We start from the raw sequence: 20,783 nt of genomic DNA, 5'->3' as shown, positions 1-20,783 counted from the left end.
TAAGGGAATGTCTCACTGGGATTTCTGCATCACAAAGGCATGGGAGGACACCTCACACCCTCTGCACAGGTTAGGAGTACCACGGGTTGGAGGAAACTATGACTCTTTTAACTTTGCATCATGCCTTTTTGTATCAGGAGATACCAAAGATGCTTCTAGAAGATACCACTTTAGCTGGTCTTCCTTGCAATATGGACATCCATATCCTCACCAGAAATTTATAAAAGGAAAAAAACCGTGATCTTCACACAACTCTATTTAGCACTGCTAATTACAACTAGGAGACTCAATAAGGGCCTTAAGACTAGGGACATTTTTGTCATTTATACTAAGGTTTTGCTGCTGTTGCAACATCTGTGAGACATTTTCAGCCAGCTCTAAATTACTCGGTACATCTACATGCCACAGGTCCTGTTATGTCACAGCACCACATTAACATGACTGTACTGTGTTCACTTCTAGAAGAGGCATTGCTACATGATCCTCAGCATACTAACTAATTTGGCATTACCTGCTGTAAGCAGAAGGTCCTCTCTAAGGTGGCATTGACTTGCTTAGTATAAATATATATTTTGAACCTCACATTTGCTGATTTCATGGCTTTTATATATAATCTCTTGAGATGATACCTTTCTCAGCCACATCTTGTGAAGAAATACATTTCTTGGTGTATGGTGGAGCAATGTCAAGGTTGTGACACATCCAGTTAAGCATGAAACTGAAACTGGCCCTGTGTCCCAGCTGTTTCCCATCCTTTCCTCCCCACTTCTACACCTGTCATCCTGGTTCTTCCTCTGCCTCTCCCGGTCTCATATTCAATTGGGGATTAGGTTGTTCCCACCAGAAAGAGCAGCTTTACATCCTAAGCTCCCTTCGATAATTTTTTAATTTTGAACCTAGACTGCAGTCAAAATCTGTAGGTTCTGCCTATCTGAACATCTCCAGATAACAATAGACTCAAATCAGAGTCCAAACTAATACTTTAGGGTGACTTCTGCTTTTTAAAACGGAGTTGGTTAAAATCTTTTGAATTGTGAATATCTGAAAGACAAACACAATAGTGTTGCACAATGAAATTTTATTTATCTGTCTTTTTCAAGAGCTGGTTAAAATCTTCTTAACACATAGACTGAAATACAATTCAACCAAAAAGTAGAGGAAATCATAATAAACAAAGAATTCCCATCATTTTTCATCATCTGACAATGTTGTTTCTAACGTCAAGACTCACACGTGTAAGTGCTGAACAGTAGGGCGACACTCTACTGGAAATAACATTGTAATGTTTTTGGCACCTCTACCAAGTGGTATGCAAATGTAAAATGAAATTTTAGAGAAGTTTTAAAAAGACAAAGATTAGTTTCTTGAATAATTTATTTGGAATATATTAGAAGTTAAATAACATCATATAGCACAGAATGTGATTGGTTACACTGTATTTCTTCATGATCATACAGATAAGAAATCCACAAAATTCAAAAGAAACTTGATCCCCACAAAAAACTCTTTGGTAGATAGATCTAGTAAAATACATGCTGAAAATCAGAGTAGGAAGCTCCTATATGAAAAGGAGAACAAAGAAAGCATTGATATGAATCAAAGCAGTAACAGGAAGCGAAGTTTTTTAAGATAGAAAACGTAACAGGTTACAAAACTGCCAGTTTTCTTTCCCCTTCCCTGTACAATAACTCTGCTCGCAAGATGTTTTGGCTCGCCTTGGTGACACGTGTTCCCTAGAATAGCAAGTGACTGATAGACCAGATAGCACCACCATACCTTGCCCACAATTGCCCTGATTTACTTGGACTAATTTATCCTGCTGTAACTCCAGCAAGTCAACAGAAAGCTGGGAGGAGTACTTGGCACTTCACCTTTGAGAAGCTGTCCAGAAGAGGCTGTGACTGCATTCAGTAACACTAAAGTGGGTAGAGATGAGGAGAAAGCAGTACTGATTTCATGAACCACGCAAAAGATGCTTAGTGCATTTCCACTCAGCTGCTCTCCAGTGCAATCCTCAGCCCTGACAGCTCAGAAATGCAGGGATAAGCAAACTTAAGATTAGCAGTGTTCAGAAACAAAATTAAATCACCATGAATTCTTTCAGGGTTTTTTTAAATCTATCCACTGGCATACCTGTACCTTACAGCACCAGCCCTGGACAGGGTCTGCTGTGTTCCTGTCAGACCTTGGTCTTTGTCAATCACAGGACAGCCCAATACACACTTAGTAGAAGCCAGCCCTGGCTTCCTTGGTGCACCTGGTGGTTGATGAGGCTTTAAAAGGCAGCTTAGCTTTGGATGCCAAATCCTCTCATGCCTGTACATGTTACATGCACAAACCCTATCTCTGCTTTCTGAAATAGCTCATTGCTACATGAATAAACAGAAACAGCCCAGGGACATGCCTTGGCACATGGGAGCTCCATTTCTTTAGCAGTGGTGAATAGCTGTCTTTTCTAAGCATTGACATGTACCTTGGTCCACATGGAAATCCAAAGTGGGAGGAGGATCTGACCAGAAAGCAGCTCTACTTGAGCCTGGTGTCATTTTTTTCTTTTGCTCTAGGCAGCTTTAGAACTTGCATGAGCAGTCCAGACATTTGCTGGCACAGATTATAACTCAGTCAGGAAATCAAATTGACAAGGGTCACCTTCATGAAACCTCTTTTCATCCTGCTTATAATCTAAACACCTACAGCATGGTGGTTGGCATTCCCTACAAAGAACCCAGTGAATCAAGGAGAAGACATTTACACCCATTGCTTTGTCCTTGCTCCATCAGCCCATTTGGGATAGTGTCCAGATGGACGAACTTCAATGACAGCAAGTGAACGCAGGGCCTTTAGAGGCAGTCAGCTGGATACACAGGCAGCATGCCTCTAGTCTTGTTCATGGTCTTGGTATCCTATCTGGGGCAGACATCAATCCAATTTCAAGCAGCCCAGCATCACAGCACTAGGGTCTTACAGATGACAGCAAGTATGTGTGCAGCTCAGTTCTGCCTCCCACGGTAGCAAAAGCAGGGCTGGTTCAGGAACTCAATGCCTAAGACCAGTGGCACACAGCCCTGTGCCAAAGGGGCACTGCAGTGCACCAGTGGTGCATGTCCAGCACCTTCTGCCAGGATCAGACATGCTCCAGCTGCTTCTGCACACTGGCACGGGAAGGGGAACTGCTCACTGGTGTTTCCATGAAGGTGTTCACACTGCATCATTAAGGACTTTCTCCTGGGACCTCCCTCCCAAAACAAGACCTCCCCCATTGCTACAGCTACAGGAACAAAGACGTTTAGGGACCAACCTCTTTGATGGGCTTTTAAGGCAGCTGGAACCTGGCTGACCACCTTCATTCACATGCACACTGTCACTACTACAGAGGTTTGTTCTGCATATTGAAACCACTGAAACTCGTCTATGACTATGTATTCTTTTATTTTAAAGTATTTTTGCTTTCACCTAATGTTTAATTTTGCTTAATAGCATTTCATAATCCCTGGCACTAAGGATCCCTCCAGTCTGATGGAGAAAAGTGTAGCTAGGTTCAAGGACTAGGACCTGTATTTTCAAGAAAAAGAATCATGCTGGATATAAGATTAATAGGCTCAAGAGTGAGTGCAATTAGCTCCTGGAACCACTGGTGGAGGACTGTGGCAAATACCACTTCTCTCAAAATCTTGCACTACTGACATCCGTCTTGGACAAATTTTGTGGTGAGCTCAGTAGCGTTTCCTTTTCTTGAGCTCAGTATTGTTTTCTTAAAATAACATGTGAGAATAATCTCTTTCCCCGCCAGAAACACTAGATGAATTTCCATGGCCTGACTTATGGAGGAGATGAGGGCAAAAGGCCCTTCTGGCTTTAACTCTGCCATGGCAGCAGTGAGTTCTTCCCAGTTCACAAGGACTGCAAGCTCTCTGTCTATTCTTCCAGGTTCTTGGCTGACAAAGAATTTCCTTTGTTGTTAAATGTATACCATATAAAACAATAATAAATATAAATAAATAATCACAATACATAGAGGACCAACCCATAGATTCTGCAAAAAGTGGGGGATTATCAAACTAACACCAAGACGACATGTCTCATTATGAGTCTGCTAGGGAGATGACGTCTCAGACCAACACTCTACTATATTGCTGCTCATGCCAGGAGAGGAAACACCACAGTTTTCAATCAGTGTCAGCTCCTCCATGCTTTGCAAGCTTGGGTCTTGCTGGAAGAACCCCAGGATGCTGCCCCGTGCTGCCACTGCTGTATGCTGCAGGCCTGGCTCTCCCAGGACCTTGACAAGGAAGTTGATATATCTCATAGCTAACCGGAGTGTCTCATTCTTGCTCAGTTTCTTGTCTGGTGGGTGCGTGGGAATGAGTTTTCTCAGCTTGGCAAAGGCACTGTTGACATTTTGCTGCCTCCATCGCTCCCTGGTGTTGGTGAAGATCTTCCTTGTCATTCTCAAGGTGCTGCAAAGCAAAGGAGATGGTGAGTGAATGCTAGACAGCCCTGGCTTTCACACAGGCTGCTGCTCTGAGGCACTGTAACTTCTGGGCCAGCAACAAGCAAGCAGTGGTAGTGCCAGGCATTTCCAATTTTTGCCCTCTGTGGCTGATGCCCTTGTCCTGCATGTCCTGTACAGATTCACCATAATCCCTAAAGTCATGTCCCCATTTGCAGCCACGATGATAAACACTGCAGCTGCAACCAGATGCCAGAGTCCAGTAAGGACTTCACAAAGGAGTAAATGGAGTTTAATTTCCTCATATAACCATTTGATGCTCCTATGAGCCCAGCTTCTCCAGGCTCCTGAGAGTTCCCCTGCAGCAGAATTCCCAATAGCCAAAACATTAGACATCCTACCAGGCTGTGTGAGGGACACCTGGTCACTTTTAATAGGCAAAGGCAGGCAGGCCCAGGGTGGAACAAATCCATGCTTTCCCAGACCCAGTTCACACCTTCTTTGGGGCTGCTCCCAGCTGGCCCAAGCTTGGCGACCCACAGCTGGAGCTAAGCCAGGTGGACCTTCATCATGGGCCTTCAGTGAGCAGACAGGTGACACTAGAGACACATGTGATTATGGTTATTTCAGGAGATTTCTCCAGGGATGTAACAGTCTCGTTCCCTGCCCAGCCCACCGTGACTGCCCACTGCTGGTGGTGGAGACTCTTCAGTCTGATTAAGGCTTCTGCTTTAGCCTCTGAGAGCTGCCAAGACTAGTCACAAAGTACCATGAGTGCAGGCTGCAGAGGGTAAGTGTGATTGTGCGATGCCTACAAAATGTGCAGGTATCCCAGCCACAATGTCTATATGTGTTACCTGCCCACTCTGCCTCACAGAGCTGAGCAGCAAAGGGAACCCAGTGCCCAGAGCAGACTTGACAATAGAAGAGGATTCTGCAAGGGGTGCACAGTAATTTTAAAGGCCATTTGCCAGAAAGGTTGTCAGAAGCTCTTGGGATTTCCCTAACGCTGCTCCCACCACCACTGGAAAGTCTTCCCTTCTCTCCCACAGCCCTGCAGGAGACAGTCACATCTCTTATTTCTGAAGCTGCTTTTTTTGCCAGTGGCACACCAACAGTTGGATCACGGGAAAAACTATCCACAGCCAAGAGACTAAATGACAAATGTTTCCACTTACCCTCTTATGCATGTGAAAACCTCAGCTTTTTATATTCATTGGCAAGCCTATCTTTACAGCAGTCCCACAGGGGACTGGGGAGCAAGGGGAACAGCACCCTTCAACTCCAGAAAGAGGAAACTTTGAGGTGACAGCCCAGCTATGATCCCATGTCCATGTGAAGCATCGTCATACTGTGCAAGACACTTGGGGTTCACCAAAGCACATGGTAATAGTCTTGGTGAATAAAGAAATGCCTCTGTGACTCAGAGGCTAATTGGGGTGCCCTGGCAGGGAGACCAGACATGCATGGCAGGCAGGGGAAGTTCCCTTCTAGCTCCTTCATGTCCCAGTCCAGCACTGAGGACAAATCACCAGGGAAACACAGTTACAGCATTGTAAATTGTCAGAGCCATGTTCAGAGACCTTGGTCAGAGAAACAGCTAATACAGATGCGCCCATGTATGCTATATATGGCTGTGCTCATGCTATCCATACCTTGCAGGCTCCTCACAGCTGTGGCCCTTACAGAGCTAACACACTTCTATTTTGGTAAAACTCTGAAAATACTGTTGTAATTTCTGTATTCTTGTAAAGATCCAGTTGTCTACCCTGCCTTTAGGGGATGAGAAAATTATCTCATCACAATGTTCTTGCTTCATGAGAGGCTCATTTAAAAAGCAAACCCTCATATTTCAGGTTACTGAGAATTTTTCATAATTTTTGTAGACTTATTTTGAGACCCATTGCTTGATCTGAATGGGGATTGTATTGCTCTTTTTTTTATTATTATTCTCCTACTCAATGTCTTCGTTTTGTTTTGTGCTATGGGAACAAATCTGCTTGGTACTTTGCACCTACTTGAAACGCTCCCATGTAAATTTTTGGCAAGAACACTGTCACATGAGTAATACAGACTTTAAACACTGAGTTCCAGAGCTCCTCTGTACTGCAGCATATTCACTCCCCAAGGCAAAACTTTTGCCTTTACATTTTGATTCTTCCAAGAAGCTGCTTGGATCCATGTGAAATTCAGCGTGGCACCTGCTTCTCTCTCTCTCTCTTCTGTTTTTGGTGTTTGTGGGGGTTAAGACAAATTTAACAGTGTACAAAAGGAGGGATTTTTCATAACACAGGGAAAGTTATTTGGGCTTCCTTGTTTCTTCTAATAGGTCAGGGGGATAGTATTTTGTCAGGCCTTTCAGTCTCTGCACTCTAATTCTGGTATGTGGGTCTGGGTTTGCTGGATGCCTGTCTACATCTCAGCTACAAATAACCAACAGAGGGTCTCCTCCTTCTGTTCCTACTGCTGCAGACAGTCCCCAGTGCAGCACTCCAGGAAAGCAGGTTAGTATCCAGCCCGGGATCTGTGAACACGTTGTCTTGTCCTGTTAGTGGTATTATTGGTGGAAAAATAACCCCAGCCTACTCCTTCACACCATGCTTTCTTTGTCCCTCTTCTCTCACCTCTGGAAAGGACAATAATACATTTGTGGCCACAAGCCTTGTCAGCAAACAGACGCCTTTATGAAACCATCTTCTGCTTTATACTTCAAAAACATGTGTTTGTATTTCTGACATTTATTCAAGATCAGCAAACAACAGACAGTTCCTTCCCTCTCCCAGTGTCTCCTCTTGTGCTGATAGCTCTACTGGGAACATCGTTTCAAGTGTAATCCACCTCCTAATCTCTCCACCTTAAATTTCTCTCTCCTTTTCCCCTTTACTGGTCTGGGTTTCCTGTTGTTGTGCTCACAGTTTCAGCTCGAAACATAACATAAAAATGAGCCTGGTCCAATCCTGCAGTAATGTTTCAGCACAGCTTCTTTTCTTGTATTGTCACCTACAGATCCCTGAAGTTCTCTGTAACCACAGCACCTTCTAGTTAAAATACAGCCAGTTTACTGACAGGAGATCTGATTTCCATTCCTTTTGTATCATTCTCTTCCTCCTCTTCCCTCCTTCTTCCCAACTCTCCCCAGCAAGCTTTGCTTTTGATATATTACTTGCAGCTTCAGGTCTTTGCTAATGTTGCACATCTGAGCAGTGTATTCTTTAGCTTTCTCTGGTGCACTGTATAAAATATGTATTGTCTAGTGGCAGTGTGCAGCTTGTATCCTGATGGTCCATTTTAAATCAGTGCAGAAATCACCCGTTTGTACATATCATGAACAGTTAAATTGTATTAACCTGCACGCCTGAATTCTGTGCTGTCTGGTCACCTTCCCTACCCACAGGTTTACAGTCTCACATTTAGCTGACAATAAAGAAGCCCAGGAAGACAGCAGCTTCAATTCAAGAGGATCACTTCTGGTCTCAGGAATGTAAATCTGGAGAGTTACACTATTTTCAGTGGAAGAATTACTTTGAAGGGCAAAATGTTGCCACTGAAGACAGGATTTAGCTCACATCAAGAAGACACGTCCAGAACTACTAGGTAAGTGCAGTTTCATGAGCTAAGATCCATCCATAGTGTGTGTGAGAAGAGTTGAGCAAAGAAATAACCCCAGCCCAGCAGTGAATCTGTTCCAACAGACAGAAGAAGAAAAAACAAAATACCACCACCCACCAAACAGATAACTGAAGCTATAACTGAACTGCCTATCCCTTTGAAAAATAAAAAACCAGGAGGTGGAAAATACTGGCTGTGGTTAATGCAGCCACAAGTGTCACCAGAGAAAAGACTAAACAATAGACAATACGAAGATCTGGTAGCAGCAGTTCTCACAGCCTCTCTATACAAGAGGCATTCAGGCAATGCAGGCAGCAGCAGCAGAGCAGTTTAGGCACAAAGCACCATCTCTGCTAGGACATTCCCCAGCAAAAGGCCCCTAAACCAGCGGTTAATGTGTGAGGGCTAGCAGGGGACTCACCAGGAGCCCAGCACTCAGTCATAATTAGCAGGTTGCTATTAAATAAAGATCTTGGATGAGAAAGTTCCTCCCTCAAGTTATACCTCTGACCTGGGTGAAGTTAAATCCATGTTGAAACTGGCCACTGGAGACCTACTTCTGCAAATCTTAATCAGAGAGCAGATGCCTGCTGCTAGCAAGAATTTGAGTGCTTCTAGTAAACCTGCAGTGCTCTGCCATTACTCTGTGGGGGAAACCCAGTGCCTGGTAAAACTGGTTATTTAACACATTGCATTGGATTTTGTGAGTCCATTCAGCCCTTCAGTAAATGGCAACAGAAGAGCAGATGGTGCCTGTTTTCTGTATCTGGCAGGTGCTGGTGAGCCTGATCTATCACAGGGAGCAAAGATTCCACATCTATCACTCCTTGCTGCTGTGTTTTGTTCACTTTGCATCAGTGTGATCTGGAAAAGAGGAGAAAGAGGAAGTTCATTGTTTACCTCTCTGGTTTCATGCGAGCCTCAGAGCATGGGACTCAGATCCATGCAAAGGGAAAGACTGAGCATGGATGTCACAAGACATTACGCTGCCTATCCATAACGTGAATTCCCCCCCCCCCCACCTTGAGGGAATAAACTCAATCTCTTTGCAGCTGAACCATGTGCTGTTTGCTGCATGGTTGCTTGGATTGCAAGGACTTCCTTTAGGTTCCTTTAGGTTGGGAGGATAAGGAACAGGAGAGGGGACAATGCATCCCAGCTTGACAGCTTGCAAGAGGAGCAACACACCTCTAGGCATGTGCTCTTACTTCCCAGCTTTCCTCAGCCCCCTTGCTCCATCAACACCTTCCTCTATCTTGGTGCTATACCCCTCCCTAAGTGCCTCCCAGCTGAAATCCCACAGGCTCACTGGTGGACAAGGACACAGAGAGCAAGTGCAGTGCAGTGAGCTGAATGCTGGGCTGGCAATCAGAGAATGGGACTGTCCTCATTTCTGCTGTTTGTCTCAGGCAAATTTCTTTTCTGTTTTTTTGCTTTTTTGTTTTTTCTCCATGTTCCTCCTCCCTGTAATTAGTTTGTCTCAGCTGAAAGGTTTGTGAAATGGAAAGCATTTTTGTGTGTATGTGACAGAGCAGCCACCAACACAGAATGGCCCAGCCTTGCTTGACATTGATAGATGCCATGCTTGTGTAATGAAAGAGAAGAGCTTCTCCCAACACTTACAGGGTGATTCCTAACACCAGCAGTGAACTTCATTTTATGTCTGATAAGATGTGGGGAGAGGAGCTGCTTCAGGAGTAAACAAGGGCTCCTTTCACTGCCTCATGCCTCTGCTAGGAGTGTTACCTGACAATCATACCACAGTACAAAGTATAGCAGAGCAGCAAAAGAGCTATAAAAAGCAGCCAGCATTGACAGACTGAATTACTTTTTTTTAGAATCTGTAAATCTGGGACAAAATGCGCATAGTGGAATGTCTGCACTGGGAGCCCTCCTGTCTAAGGGCAGAATTTACAGAAACTCTCACAGCTATGCTGTGCTCTCATGGAACCTTTAGAAAAAGGAAATTGCTGGAGCCTTCAAAAGCAACTGTGTATAGGTCTCAAGCTCAAGTCAGCCTTCATGTTTAGCAATACTAGTCTATATGCGATGACAAGTTTTTCACTTGACCCAGTGTTGCCCCTGGGTTGCTTAGCTTTGTAATCTGGTTGCCCTGCTAGAGGGTGCAGATCTTCAGTGGGACAGAGAGCTAGCTGCTTTCTGAGAAATCAGTCAAGCCTGCAGACTTCACATCCCGGACACCCTGGCATCATGTCCCCTGAGGCTGCCTCAGGAAATGTAGGTCTGTAAAGCAATGGGCTGCCACCCAGCAGGTATTTGGGAGAGCACAAAATGCATGTTTAAGAACTTAACAATAGTGATGACAAGGTTTACTCAAAGAAAGGTTTACTCTGCACATGTCAGGAGTTTTGTATGGTTTTTTGGTTTGTTTTTTTTTTTTTTTTTCCCCTGTGGCTCCCCTCGTCAATGCTTTTTATGTTCATTTGCAGTAAAGTTGAATTATACCACAACTCTGCACAAAACAAAGAACCCACTCAAGGGCTACAACAGCTTTTGCCAAATGGAGGTCTAGTGTATTGATATGGACGTGACAACTTGCAAAGCTGGGAAAAGAACACTCTGCCAGGAGGTTTAGCCTTTATTCACTAAACTTGCACTAGTGTTATTTTCTGTTCAAGATCTGAGAGTCTTTCTTGGAAAAGTGTTTCTCTCTCCTGGTCCTTCCTTCAGTAAGGCCTTTTTGTGTCAAAAGTCTGAACTACACTTCAGTGGGTTTCCTTTAAAACCAGTCTCTGACAAATTAACTTCTCAAATACTACATACAGACACTATTCTGGGGCTTCACGGTGGTCTTCCAGGAGTTCTTCAGGGACTCCTTTCTTCCAGACGCAGTGTGCAAAACCCTGTTCCACACAGATTCTTGCTCCCACCTCGTCAAAGCACTCATTCCTACGTGCCTCTCTCTGCACCTGCCACTATGAGGCAGTAAGGTAGCTGTTAATAGCAGAAACGCGTCCGTTTGCTTCAACTTCCTTGCCGTGCCAGCATATGTAGCTGGAAATCTGTAAGGAGGCAGGAATAGACGCTGTCTTACAACTCGGCAAAGACCGGTCTGCAGCAGCTCACGCTGTTACAGGAGTTGTAGGGGGCAAAGAAGGGAAAATCCAGTGCTTGCAGCATTTGTATTTGCATCAGAGGGAAGGGCAGATTTTTTATTATGTTTGAATATGACCCTCAGACAATACTTGCTTTTGCATTTTATCCAGGTCTGCTCTGAGGCTGATAGAAAATCTCTCTGTGACTTCAGGAAAAGCAAGACTGAAAGTCTGACAGTATCCTAATAGTGGTATGTAGTGCCCTGTCTTCCTACCAAACACAATTTAAAACCAGTCTACTGACCACAATAGCATCACCCCAGGAATTAATTGGGTCTGCTGTGAGTAAGACTAGAGGTCACCATAAGCATGGAGAAACATATCCACCACTCCACCACAGGAAACTGTAACTTCCAAAAGTGTGATATAAACCACTGCAAGACAAGGACCACAATCCTAGTTTCCCCTAAAAATGTCATGCCACTAACCACCGTGGGGCTACACTTGATAGAAAGATCAGCATGAAGGTCATCCTTGCTTCAATCACAGTTTCTTGGGCACTTGCATGTCATCCCCAAGTCACCTGGCATACTGACTCTGTGAGCAATTCATTTCTTAGCTGCTCAGATCACAACTACTTTAATGATTTATGTAAGCAGGCAGTAATACCAAGCTGCGTTTATTTTAGTTATTTTTTGTGAAACAATATAGAAATGCATGGTGGAAAAAGGTTCTAAAATCAAATATTATCCTATACTGTTATATAGAAATCAGGAAGGATAGAGCTACTTCAGACAAATCCTTGTTTTATTGCTTAACTTTCTCAAGCAAATCCAGCTTTATGCAGAAGGCATATATTATTGGAAATATAAACATGTTATAGATTGGCAGTTTCAAAAGTCTTTTTAAAAATCTGAGACAATTATTTCCTGACAGAACTGAAATTAATAAAATTGCTAAGCTTTTTCTCCTAAGTGAATTATGGAACTGAGCAAAATTCAAATACCTATGTATTTTACATATGCATCAGATGTAAGACAGACCACCAGTAAAGTAGTGGGGATATTTTTATATATGTGAGGTTTGTAATTTAAAACTTTATATCTTTACCTGTTGACACTGTCACAGGATTTCCACACAGTCTAGTGCATAAGCATTCGGTAAAGTCTAACGTACGCATAATTTTGCGTATTTTGCAAATAATTTGTTTTAAATATCAAACACCATTGAAGAATTCTGTTAAGTTTTAGTTCTAAACTCAGAAAGTTGATGATGCTCTGTGTAATCATTTTGCACCAGTGCAATAACTGATATACTGCACTTTGGTGCAGTGGTATAAGTGAGTTTGACTAATGTGTAATTACACAGTTATGATGTAAGAAAATCTAGGAATAGTTGGAACAGTGATTTTAAAATCACATTAGCTTGCCCCACATATAAGCATCAACATTTCTTTAAAAAGTAGTCAAACCAATGAATAATTTCTCCCAACATGAGGTCTGATTCAATGAGTCTCTGCAGATGCTAAGAAATAAAGTCCAGGAACAAAAGTAGGGCAACGTGGTTACTTTGCTTGATTACACGCAGCCACCTGTAAGCGACTGTTTCTATAACTATTCTGTTTGTCAGATCAGGTGTCTTACTCTTTTTGATGACAAGATCCAGGAGTGCCATAGCAAGAAATAAAAATCCAGTGGATTGTTGAAGGCTATTGCAGAAATTCCTTCCTTTAAGGATATTCCCTGCTCCAAGAGGAAACTTTGGCAGTCCTAAGACAGTTGCAAGATAAGCCCAAAAGAGGCAACGCTGTAAAGAGAAGAGGCCATTGTCACTTACTTTTCTGGTCACAAGTGCTTCTGTTTCTTGAAACCTCGTCAGCGAGCGAACAGACAGCAAAATCAGATGATTGCTATTTTTCTTTCCTCGCTGTTTTCGCAGTGCCTGGCCACAGAGCTTGCTCTTGCTGGAGTCAGCCTAGCGCTGGTCCTGGCTGCTCATTTATATAGTAGCAGGTCCTTTGTCTGGCGCGTGTCACCACTAGTCCTGGCAATCCAGGGAGCTTGTTTTGCATCTCCCAGGAGATTCTCTCTATCCTGCCTTTTCTTTTATCACCACATGCCCTCTGCCCTTTTCTGAGGCTGGTACGGGGTGGTAGCTGAGACCATGCTTACTAGCCTTAGAGCTGCTCCACCTAGGTGAGGTGCACTTTGCAGGAAACCATGGAAGCTGCTCATGGCAAGAATAGAATTTTTCTTTTTTTCTTTTTTTGGGAGGATTTTTAAAAAAATTTATTTAGTCAGCTCTGAGCTGGTAAATGTTTCCAGAGACAGAGATGCAGTGTTCATTCAAAAGTCAGTTTTAAATATCACTCAGTACTGAGAAACAGTCTGGTGTTTTCCTTAGCAGGAGATAGCCTCTGCTCAGACAGTAAGTGCAGTGTAGGTGTGGGGGTGACCTTGTGCAGGCAAATCGATGCTGCACTGCCTTTTTTGGTGAAAGCTCCCTTTCACTTAGACTCACAGCTAGCAGCTTCTGCAGGCTGGAGGATAGCTACAACTCCTGCAGTCCCAGCCCTGCCCCAAGCCTTGCACTGGCCCTTTGACTGAGTCCATGTAACAACAAGAGGCTGCAGGTGTGAACTCACACATCTACCAGCTTGCCCTTCACTTCAGGGACCATGTAGTGCACTAAGGGTAAGTTTAATTCATGATTCTACAGCAAAGATGAGTCAGCTCCCTACCCCTGTGGCTAGGATGCAGGGTTGGTGAAACAGAGACTTCTTTCTCTGCTGCTGGGGTGGCCCCAGAATTTCCTCTCAGCTCAGGAACAATAGGCAAGCAAGCTGACATCTGACTGCAAAACCCAAAAATTGCAGATTAACATCATCTCCACCACTGGAGCACACGCTTCTGTGTCCATGACAGAGATCGGTCCACCCAGACTCACCCTGTCCCTGGGTAACAACTCCATAGGTGCAACACTGGAACTGTGGTGGATGCCCCATCCCTGGAACATTCAAGGTCAGGTTGAATAGGGCCCCGAGCAACCTGATCTAGTTGAATATGTCCCTGCTCATTGCAGGATGGTTGGACTAGATGATCTTTGGAGGTCCCCTCAACACAAACTATTCTATGATTCTATGTTTTTATGAAAACAGTCACAAAATCACCCCAGGTGTAAGCCAACAAGGGCATGGCCTTGTTACAAACATATATGGCCTTTGGGATTCATACAACCTCATCTGCACCATCACCCAGTTGTCCATTAGGTGCTGGGGATTTGCTTTGGGTGGAGGTAAGAGTAAATAGGGAGAACAAGAGCAAGATACCTATTTATGCACTGAGAGTAACAGGATACTAAAGGGGAACAAGTGATGGAGAAGGAGAAGCTCCAGCTAATCACTCCACTACAGTCATGGGGCAGGAAAATGCCTGCATCCAGGATAAGGCAGCTTTCAGCACACTCCACCACTTTCCTCTGCAAACTCCAAGAAAGCCCAGTCCTTACGCAGACCACCTCACCCAAATCAGCAAGCTGACTAGGTAGGGCTCAGCTACCTTTTTTTTTTTTTTTTTTTTAAATTTTAAAAGCACTGCAAATGTTTCAGTTAACAGGATTGCCTCCATAAATATTAACAACCCAGCAGTGGAATGATGTAGTTGCTCTCCGGAGACAATGAGCTCCAGGTCCCGCCAGGGCAAGTTGTTCCTCACACAGCTCGGTTCAGCCCTTTCACACGGTAAATTAACAGTGGCACTACAGCCTGAAAGCTTTGTCAACTGCTTCATTTAGCACAAGTGTTATGTTAACTAAAGGCCCTATTCCAGAGGGGCCTTTGGCCTCACAGAAGCCTAATTTCCATGTAATTTACATTGGAAAGTTGCAGGGTTTCCCTCCTCTCTGTTACTTCCTCCAATCCATTATTTACCCAAAATCTGCTCTGAGATGCTCCAGTCAGTATGCAATGGTAAGGAAGGGGGCTTGCCAGGCCAGAAAGGGGAGGGAGCTGAAGCTCTTTATCTGTAACCGCGTGGATGCTTCACTGCTTAGGGCTTTCAAAAGCTGGTTGGACAAAACACTATAAAATATACAGCCATTAAAGTGTCTGTCCTTGCAGGGAGAGGGGCTGTATGGGCTGCTATTCATTCTCCCTCATGTATCCATGCAAGAGAGCTGGATCCTGCTCCTGTTGCTGTTAGGTACATGCCCTCTCCAGAGGCAGGCTTAATGGCAAAAAAACTGCCTCACTGGGGAAACATAAGGAGAAAAAGAGACAATGTAGCTCCCTCCCATGTACTTCAGTAAAGCCACCACCACATCTGTTTAGTGTTTCAATCACATCTGTTGAGTGCTTCAGTCACATCCCATGGACTTCTCATCTTCCTCCTGTTGTAGAAACTCTGCGACAGCCCAGCTGAGTGTGCAACCCCAGCACCTGGGAGGTCCTCACCTTCCCCTTGCTGTCCTGCTTCCCCACTGTACCCTGGCACCCTGTGGCCCTGACTTCTTTCCTTCTCTGAGAGGCCACCACAGCAAAGCTCTGCATCTGCTGCAAGCACAGCAGCACTTTCTCCTGCACTTCTGGGACAGTTGTGACCCACCATCAGGCCCTGGGCAGGAGGTCCCAGGTGCTTAGCAATCACTGCTGTCAAGTCATTAGGAATGCTGATGAAATGGCATAGGGATGCTGACTTTTCTACCAGCTTTAAGGCTCTTTTCCACCCTGTCAAACATGAGGGTCTGCTTCACTGTCTCTCTATTAAGCTTCCTATTGAACTGTGATTACTTGGCACCAATGAACCACACCACTCTCATTCAGCTTCCTCTTCATACTTGGCAGTGACATGGCAGCAGGGGGAATACATTATCAATACTTCCCTGCAGTCCTGGGATTACTTCTCCCTAGAGCAATCCATAGCTGCCAGGATAGTATAGCTCAGCCAGGGGAACAAGAACAGTAAAAGCAATATTGCACCCTTGGCATGCTTGTCCTCACAAAATTTCTGTCACGATCCATCCTGATAGTTTCCTTAGAGTCTGGGGCAATTCTTTATCTGCATCAGGTCTGTTTTTTAACAGCCACCCGTCATGAAAAGTCAAGGGGAAACAGAATACATTTTGTAATTTGCACTCTGCCTCCAGACTGCAGTTGATATTATTATCATGTTTGCTGGTGTAATGGCCATATTTTCCCTCCTCAGATACTTCTCTCAGAAAATAGAATCTCAGTGCCCTTACAGCACTCAGAAGAAGAGGAGGGTGGGAAATACTGCATGTGCAAACAGGGTTACTAGGGACATACAGCTGTTGTGTCTGCAGATGCAGAAACCACTGTTTTATTGCAGCAGTGTTGGCAGGCCCCTGCTGAAATGCAGACCCACTCTGCCAGGTAGGTATTCATTCCTCCTAGCAGAGAGACATTCCTCAGCAAGTTTGATCCAACAAAAGCAGGGAGAGAAAAGAAAACGTAGTCTCTGCCCTCTCATGTGTAAGAACCGAGGCTGAAGAGGAGAACAGGTACGGACCCCTTCCAGAGGACACTGTCCTTCTCCATTTCTGCTATCATGCCCAGCATATCATCCCACCAGAGGCAATGCCGAACTCACATTTAGTGCACCCACTTTCTGAAGAGCCACACTTCAGTCACCTCATTACCTTGTCTTAGTACCACAGGTATCAGTAACAGATCTGGATGAAGCAACAGACTGCCTAAGTTATCAGCCATTTATGCAACAGCATTTACACATATGGCTCTGCAAAGCAGAAGATGTGAGAGTTGGCCACTTGGAAGAAGCCAGGAACATGTGGGTGGTTGCAAAGTGTGAACATCCTCAAAACTGGGTTTCTCGTGTTCCTTTTGGAAATTCAGCATGCCAGCATTTAAATTCCAACTCCTGAAACATCCTAGGGGAGTAATCCTAGTAATTCCTCTTCCTAAAGGGAAGAAAAGCTGTTCCTGGCATATGTGAATGTGTCGTATGCAGGCTGGAGCAAAAAGCTTTATCCTGCTGCTATGCACCTTCCAGGACCAAAAGAAGCCTCTCCAAGATAGAGTAATGGTCAGATGGAAAAAAAAAAAAAAAGTTTCTGTTTCATGCCAGCCAGACCTCAAAACATGTCTTTCTTCAGCAAAAATCTTACTGCAGAGGAGCAGGAAATCAAAGAGAATCCTCCCTAAATATGGGCAGAGATTTCAGAAGATGGATGTGGGTTGAAATTATCTTTCCCCCTTTGTGAGGTGACCCCTTTCAGTTGGATGAAAGCAGCACACAAAAAGTGATCGACAGAAAAAGGACAGCAAGAGGCTGAAAACACACAGCCACGTTATCTCTATGAGTTCAGAGCCACGCTCTACAGATGGCAACAGCAAGAAGCAATTATACACATCTGGGCTCCTGCCCTTTAAAATCAAAATTTAGATCAATACATTTTTAATATAGTGGGCTGGAGGAGGCTGCTTGAGGTTAAGAGCAGCAGCTGCATACAGACTGCTGAAATATTAAATTTCCATCATCTGAAGCTTTTTGTAACATTCTGAATCTCTTATTAGTGTTAACAAAACACTCACATCAGGGGGTGCTTTAAATTCTGGCCACACTGTTCAGCTTAATTCCAGAAGCCAAAAATCTCCTCTTTTTTAATGCTGAAACTTGCTGATAGACTTCAAGAAAATGTTTAGCCACAGAAGAAAGAGACTGAAAACTTAATGTTTCTCTAAAACTTCCACTGGGAGCAAGAGAGAAAAGACAAACAGCTCATTGTCCCTTTGACACAGATGTATCTAGACTTTAAAAGTTCTGTGAAAATCATGTAAAATAGAGAAAAACAAGGCAGCCATCTCAGAGAATCATCAGCTGCTACTTTCACTGGCACACAATGCTGAGTTCAGCCAGGCTGCATGCAGCAATAAGGTCACCACATAAGCATCACTCAAAGCAGGGATTCAAAAAGATGTGGAGTTGGATATAAGAAAAACCTCCTGGTCAGATTATAAACTCTGAAAGGTCTTTGCCATATATGTGTTTGCGTCTTCTACAGCAGTCTTTCAACTAATGACAAAAAGTAGAGACCAAGAGATTTAATTTCCAATATGACTTCAAGCAAAACACTCAAGCCATGTCTATCTGATGTGTTAGGAGCTGCCAGGCTTTTGCAGTCTGGCAAGTTGTTTTTCTTCATGTGCAAGTCTTTGAAATCATGTGGCTTTCTCTTTGAGGTGAGCTCTTGCAAGGAACAAGGGAATTTGCTCTGAATATTCCTAACATCTCTTAGTGCAGGTTGCTGCTTGGGAATGACTGAGGTTGAAATCCTTGAAGGAGAGATCTCATATTTGGGGCTTGAGACTGCTCCTCTTGCAGGACCAGCAGTGCATGTGTGTGCAAAGGGAAACTCCAAGAAACCCGGTCTCCCAGGAGACTATAATTATGATTATACAATCTTTTTCATATAATAAAACCAGACCTGCTCACTCTGCTGACTCTGAAAGGTATCTTTCTTTCTTTGCTTTTAAAGTTTTGCTATCCTATTTTGTCTGAGTTATGAATGTATGCCCTTACTGCTGCCTTGATGATGGAGAGATGGTCCAATTTCAAATGTAATCTTCAATTGCTTTATTTCCATTGTTTTTAAATACATCTCTATATTTCAGATGCTCAGCTGGTGTAAACAGATGTACTTTCATCAGTTACAACAGCACTGACCCACAGCATGCAGGAATCACTCCATTACTCTTTCAATTCACCTGTATTCCATCGTATGACTGTGCTGTACATCTACTTTCCACTGGCTCTACAAAAGCCACCATCAGCCAGTGAAGGAGGACAAATGTTTGGCAAAATTCCTCAAGGTGAGAACTGTCTAATCTGCATATCTGACCACCTGCATTTTCAAAATCATTTTGCAAGGCCAGCCAGAAGCTCCTAATAATTTGGACCAGGATGTCCATTCCCCACCTGATCATGAGTATCATTCCTGCAGAGCTGGCATCCCAGCCTCTCACATCACAGTGCAGTGAAGCAGTTCCATTAACACCAATAAAATCCTTCATGTACACATTAGCATGTTTCCACCCCAACTGTGACACCTGAGCCCATGAAACCAAGATGTGTCCTGTGATTAGTTGGACACATCAAACCATCAGGGTCTAACTCCCTATGTGCAATATTTTTAATAGCCCATGAGTAGCCCTTCAGACAGCTTTGACTGTGAACCCACTGTGAACAACATCAAGACGAGTGTTCAGCAGTGTGGAGAAAGACTGGGGAACAAATTCTCTTGATATCTGTGAGTACCAAAAAGCCCAGTAGAAACCCCTGTCTGGGGTGGAAAACCTTGTCTCCAGTGTGTTGCATCTGCCATGAAAGAGGCAGCCTTATCTTTGTCACAAACAAAAGGAATTGCTTTCAGCCAGAAGTATTATACAGCAAATGGAGGTCAGCTGAGCCTCCTGGGTGGCTTTCAGTGGTGGCACAAAGGGTAAATAAACTCTCATCTTCTCTGTTTTACTTGTAACTGACTTCTCTTGCCTGCTTCAGCTTTCTACTCCAGTTTGTAAAAAGAACACCACCACTCCTACCTGGATGAAAATGTGACAGTTCAGACACAAAGTAAGTGCCATAAACCATGTTTTGAGCACTGATGAAACTTGAGTAAGATGCTGTTCTGATTGCCTGGGCTCCCAACAAGTGTTTCAGGAAGCCATAGTCCTATACGAAGCCCAGAGCTAGAGGATGTGATTGCCTTCCATGAACTAAACCGCAAGTGCAGGTTTTAGGTGATTACAGTGCCTGCATGTGCAGGCTTTGCAGACATAGGTTCAATGGCCATTTTTGATAATCTGTCCCTTCATTCATTTTGGTCACCATGTTCCTAAATGACTAATTCCAGACTGTTGACAGTACCTCTCAACCCAAACCTTGTTTGAGGTGCTGGGCTTTACACTTTGAATGAACAAACCCATAAGACATCACGAATGCAAAAGAAAGGGCAGGAAGTCATTTTGCTCCAAGGAGGTCAGGAAAGCAGTGCACCAAAGTAACATCCCCGGGGCAAAGTGCTGGCCTCCAGAAATGCACCGGCACTGCCCTCCTCAAGGCAGTACTGAGACACCCTTAATACACAGGCAATGCCCACTCATGACCTTTGATTTGCTGGTGTTTGCCGCTGCTTTGCCAAGCAGGCACTCCCGTCTGCATGGAAACAAAGCCCTGCTTCACTGCTCCTTGTCTCAGCACCCTCTGCCCACCCCTTTCAGCAGCACAGCCTTTTTGCAGTTTAAATGTTTCTTTTTTAGAGTGCCTTTTATTTCCATTTTGGAGAGCAGGGGGATGAGAGATGGGATAGGGATGCTGAAGTAGTAATTTACATAATCTGATTAACAGAGGATTATCCAATGGCTGCTGAACAGCCTTAGTGTGCTTGAGCTAAAAACCTTACTATTCATTGCTCTCACCACCCTGCAGGACAGCTGCACCTGCAGCACCAGCTAATTCTCTCCTGGGGACTTCAAGGAAGCAAAAAAGAGAGGGCATATTTTTATTATTATCCAGGGGAGGGTTGAGGAGCTGTAGCTTCTTGTGTGCAATCCCTAATTGATCTGTCTGCATTACTCTTCAGGAAGCTGAAATGAAAGCTGAGCCAGTTGGCATTATCAGGAACAGCCATCACCT

The 20,783-nt window shown here is 44.1% G+C and overlaps 1 protein-coding gene across 3 annotated transcripts in view; it reads right to left on the bottom strand.

Moving 5' to 3' along the window:
- Window positions 1–1,113: 1,113 nt before the first annotated feature.
- Window positions 1,114–20,783, bottom strand: part of TAL2 (TAL bHLH transcription factor 2) — a 31,796-nt gene continuing 12,126 nt past the window's right edge. For 2 of the 3 annotated variants that reach the window (XM_074932189.1, XM_074932190.1), the window contains exon 2: window positions 1,114–4,457. In XM_074932189.1, coding sequence (XP_074788290.1) covers window positions 4,094–4,447 — 354 coding nt within the window. In that variant the 5' untranslated portion in view covers window positions 4,448–4,457 and the 3' untranslated portion in view covers window positions 1,114–4,093. Of the gene's footprint in view, window positions 4,458–12,951; window positions 13,068–20,783 lie in introns of those variants that run through there. The other variant, XM_074932188.1, reaches the window with a different exon arrangement.

This window comes from Athene noctua, chromosome Z (assembly GCF_965140245.1).
Source record: "Athene noctua chromosome Z, bAthNoc1.hap1.1, whole genome shotgun sequence".
Taxonomy (NCBI): domain Eukaryota; kingdom Metazoa; phylum Chordata; class Aves; order Strigiformes; family Strigidae; genus Athene; species Athene noctua.
This window is presented reverse-complemented; position numbering and strand designations above follow the sequence as displayed.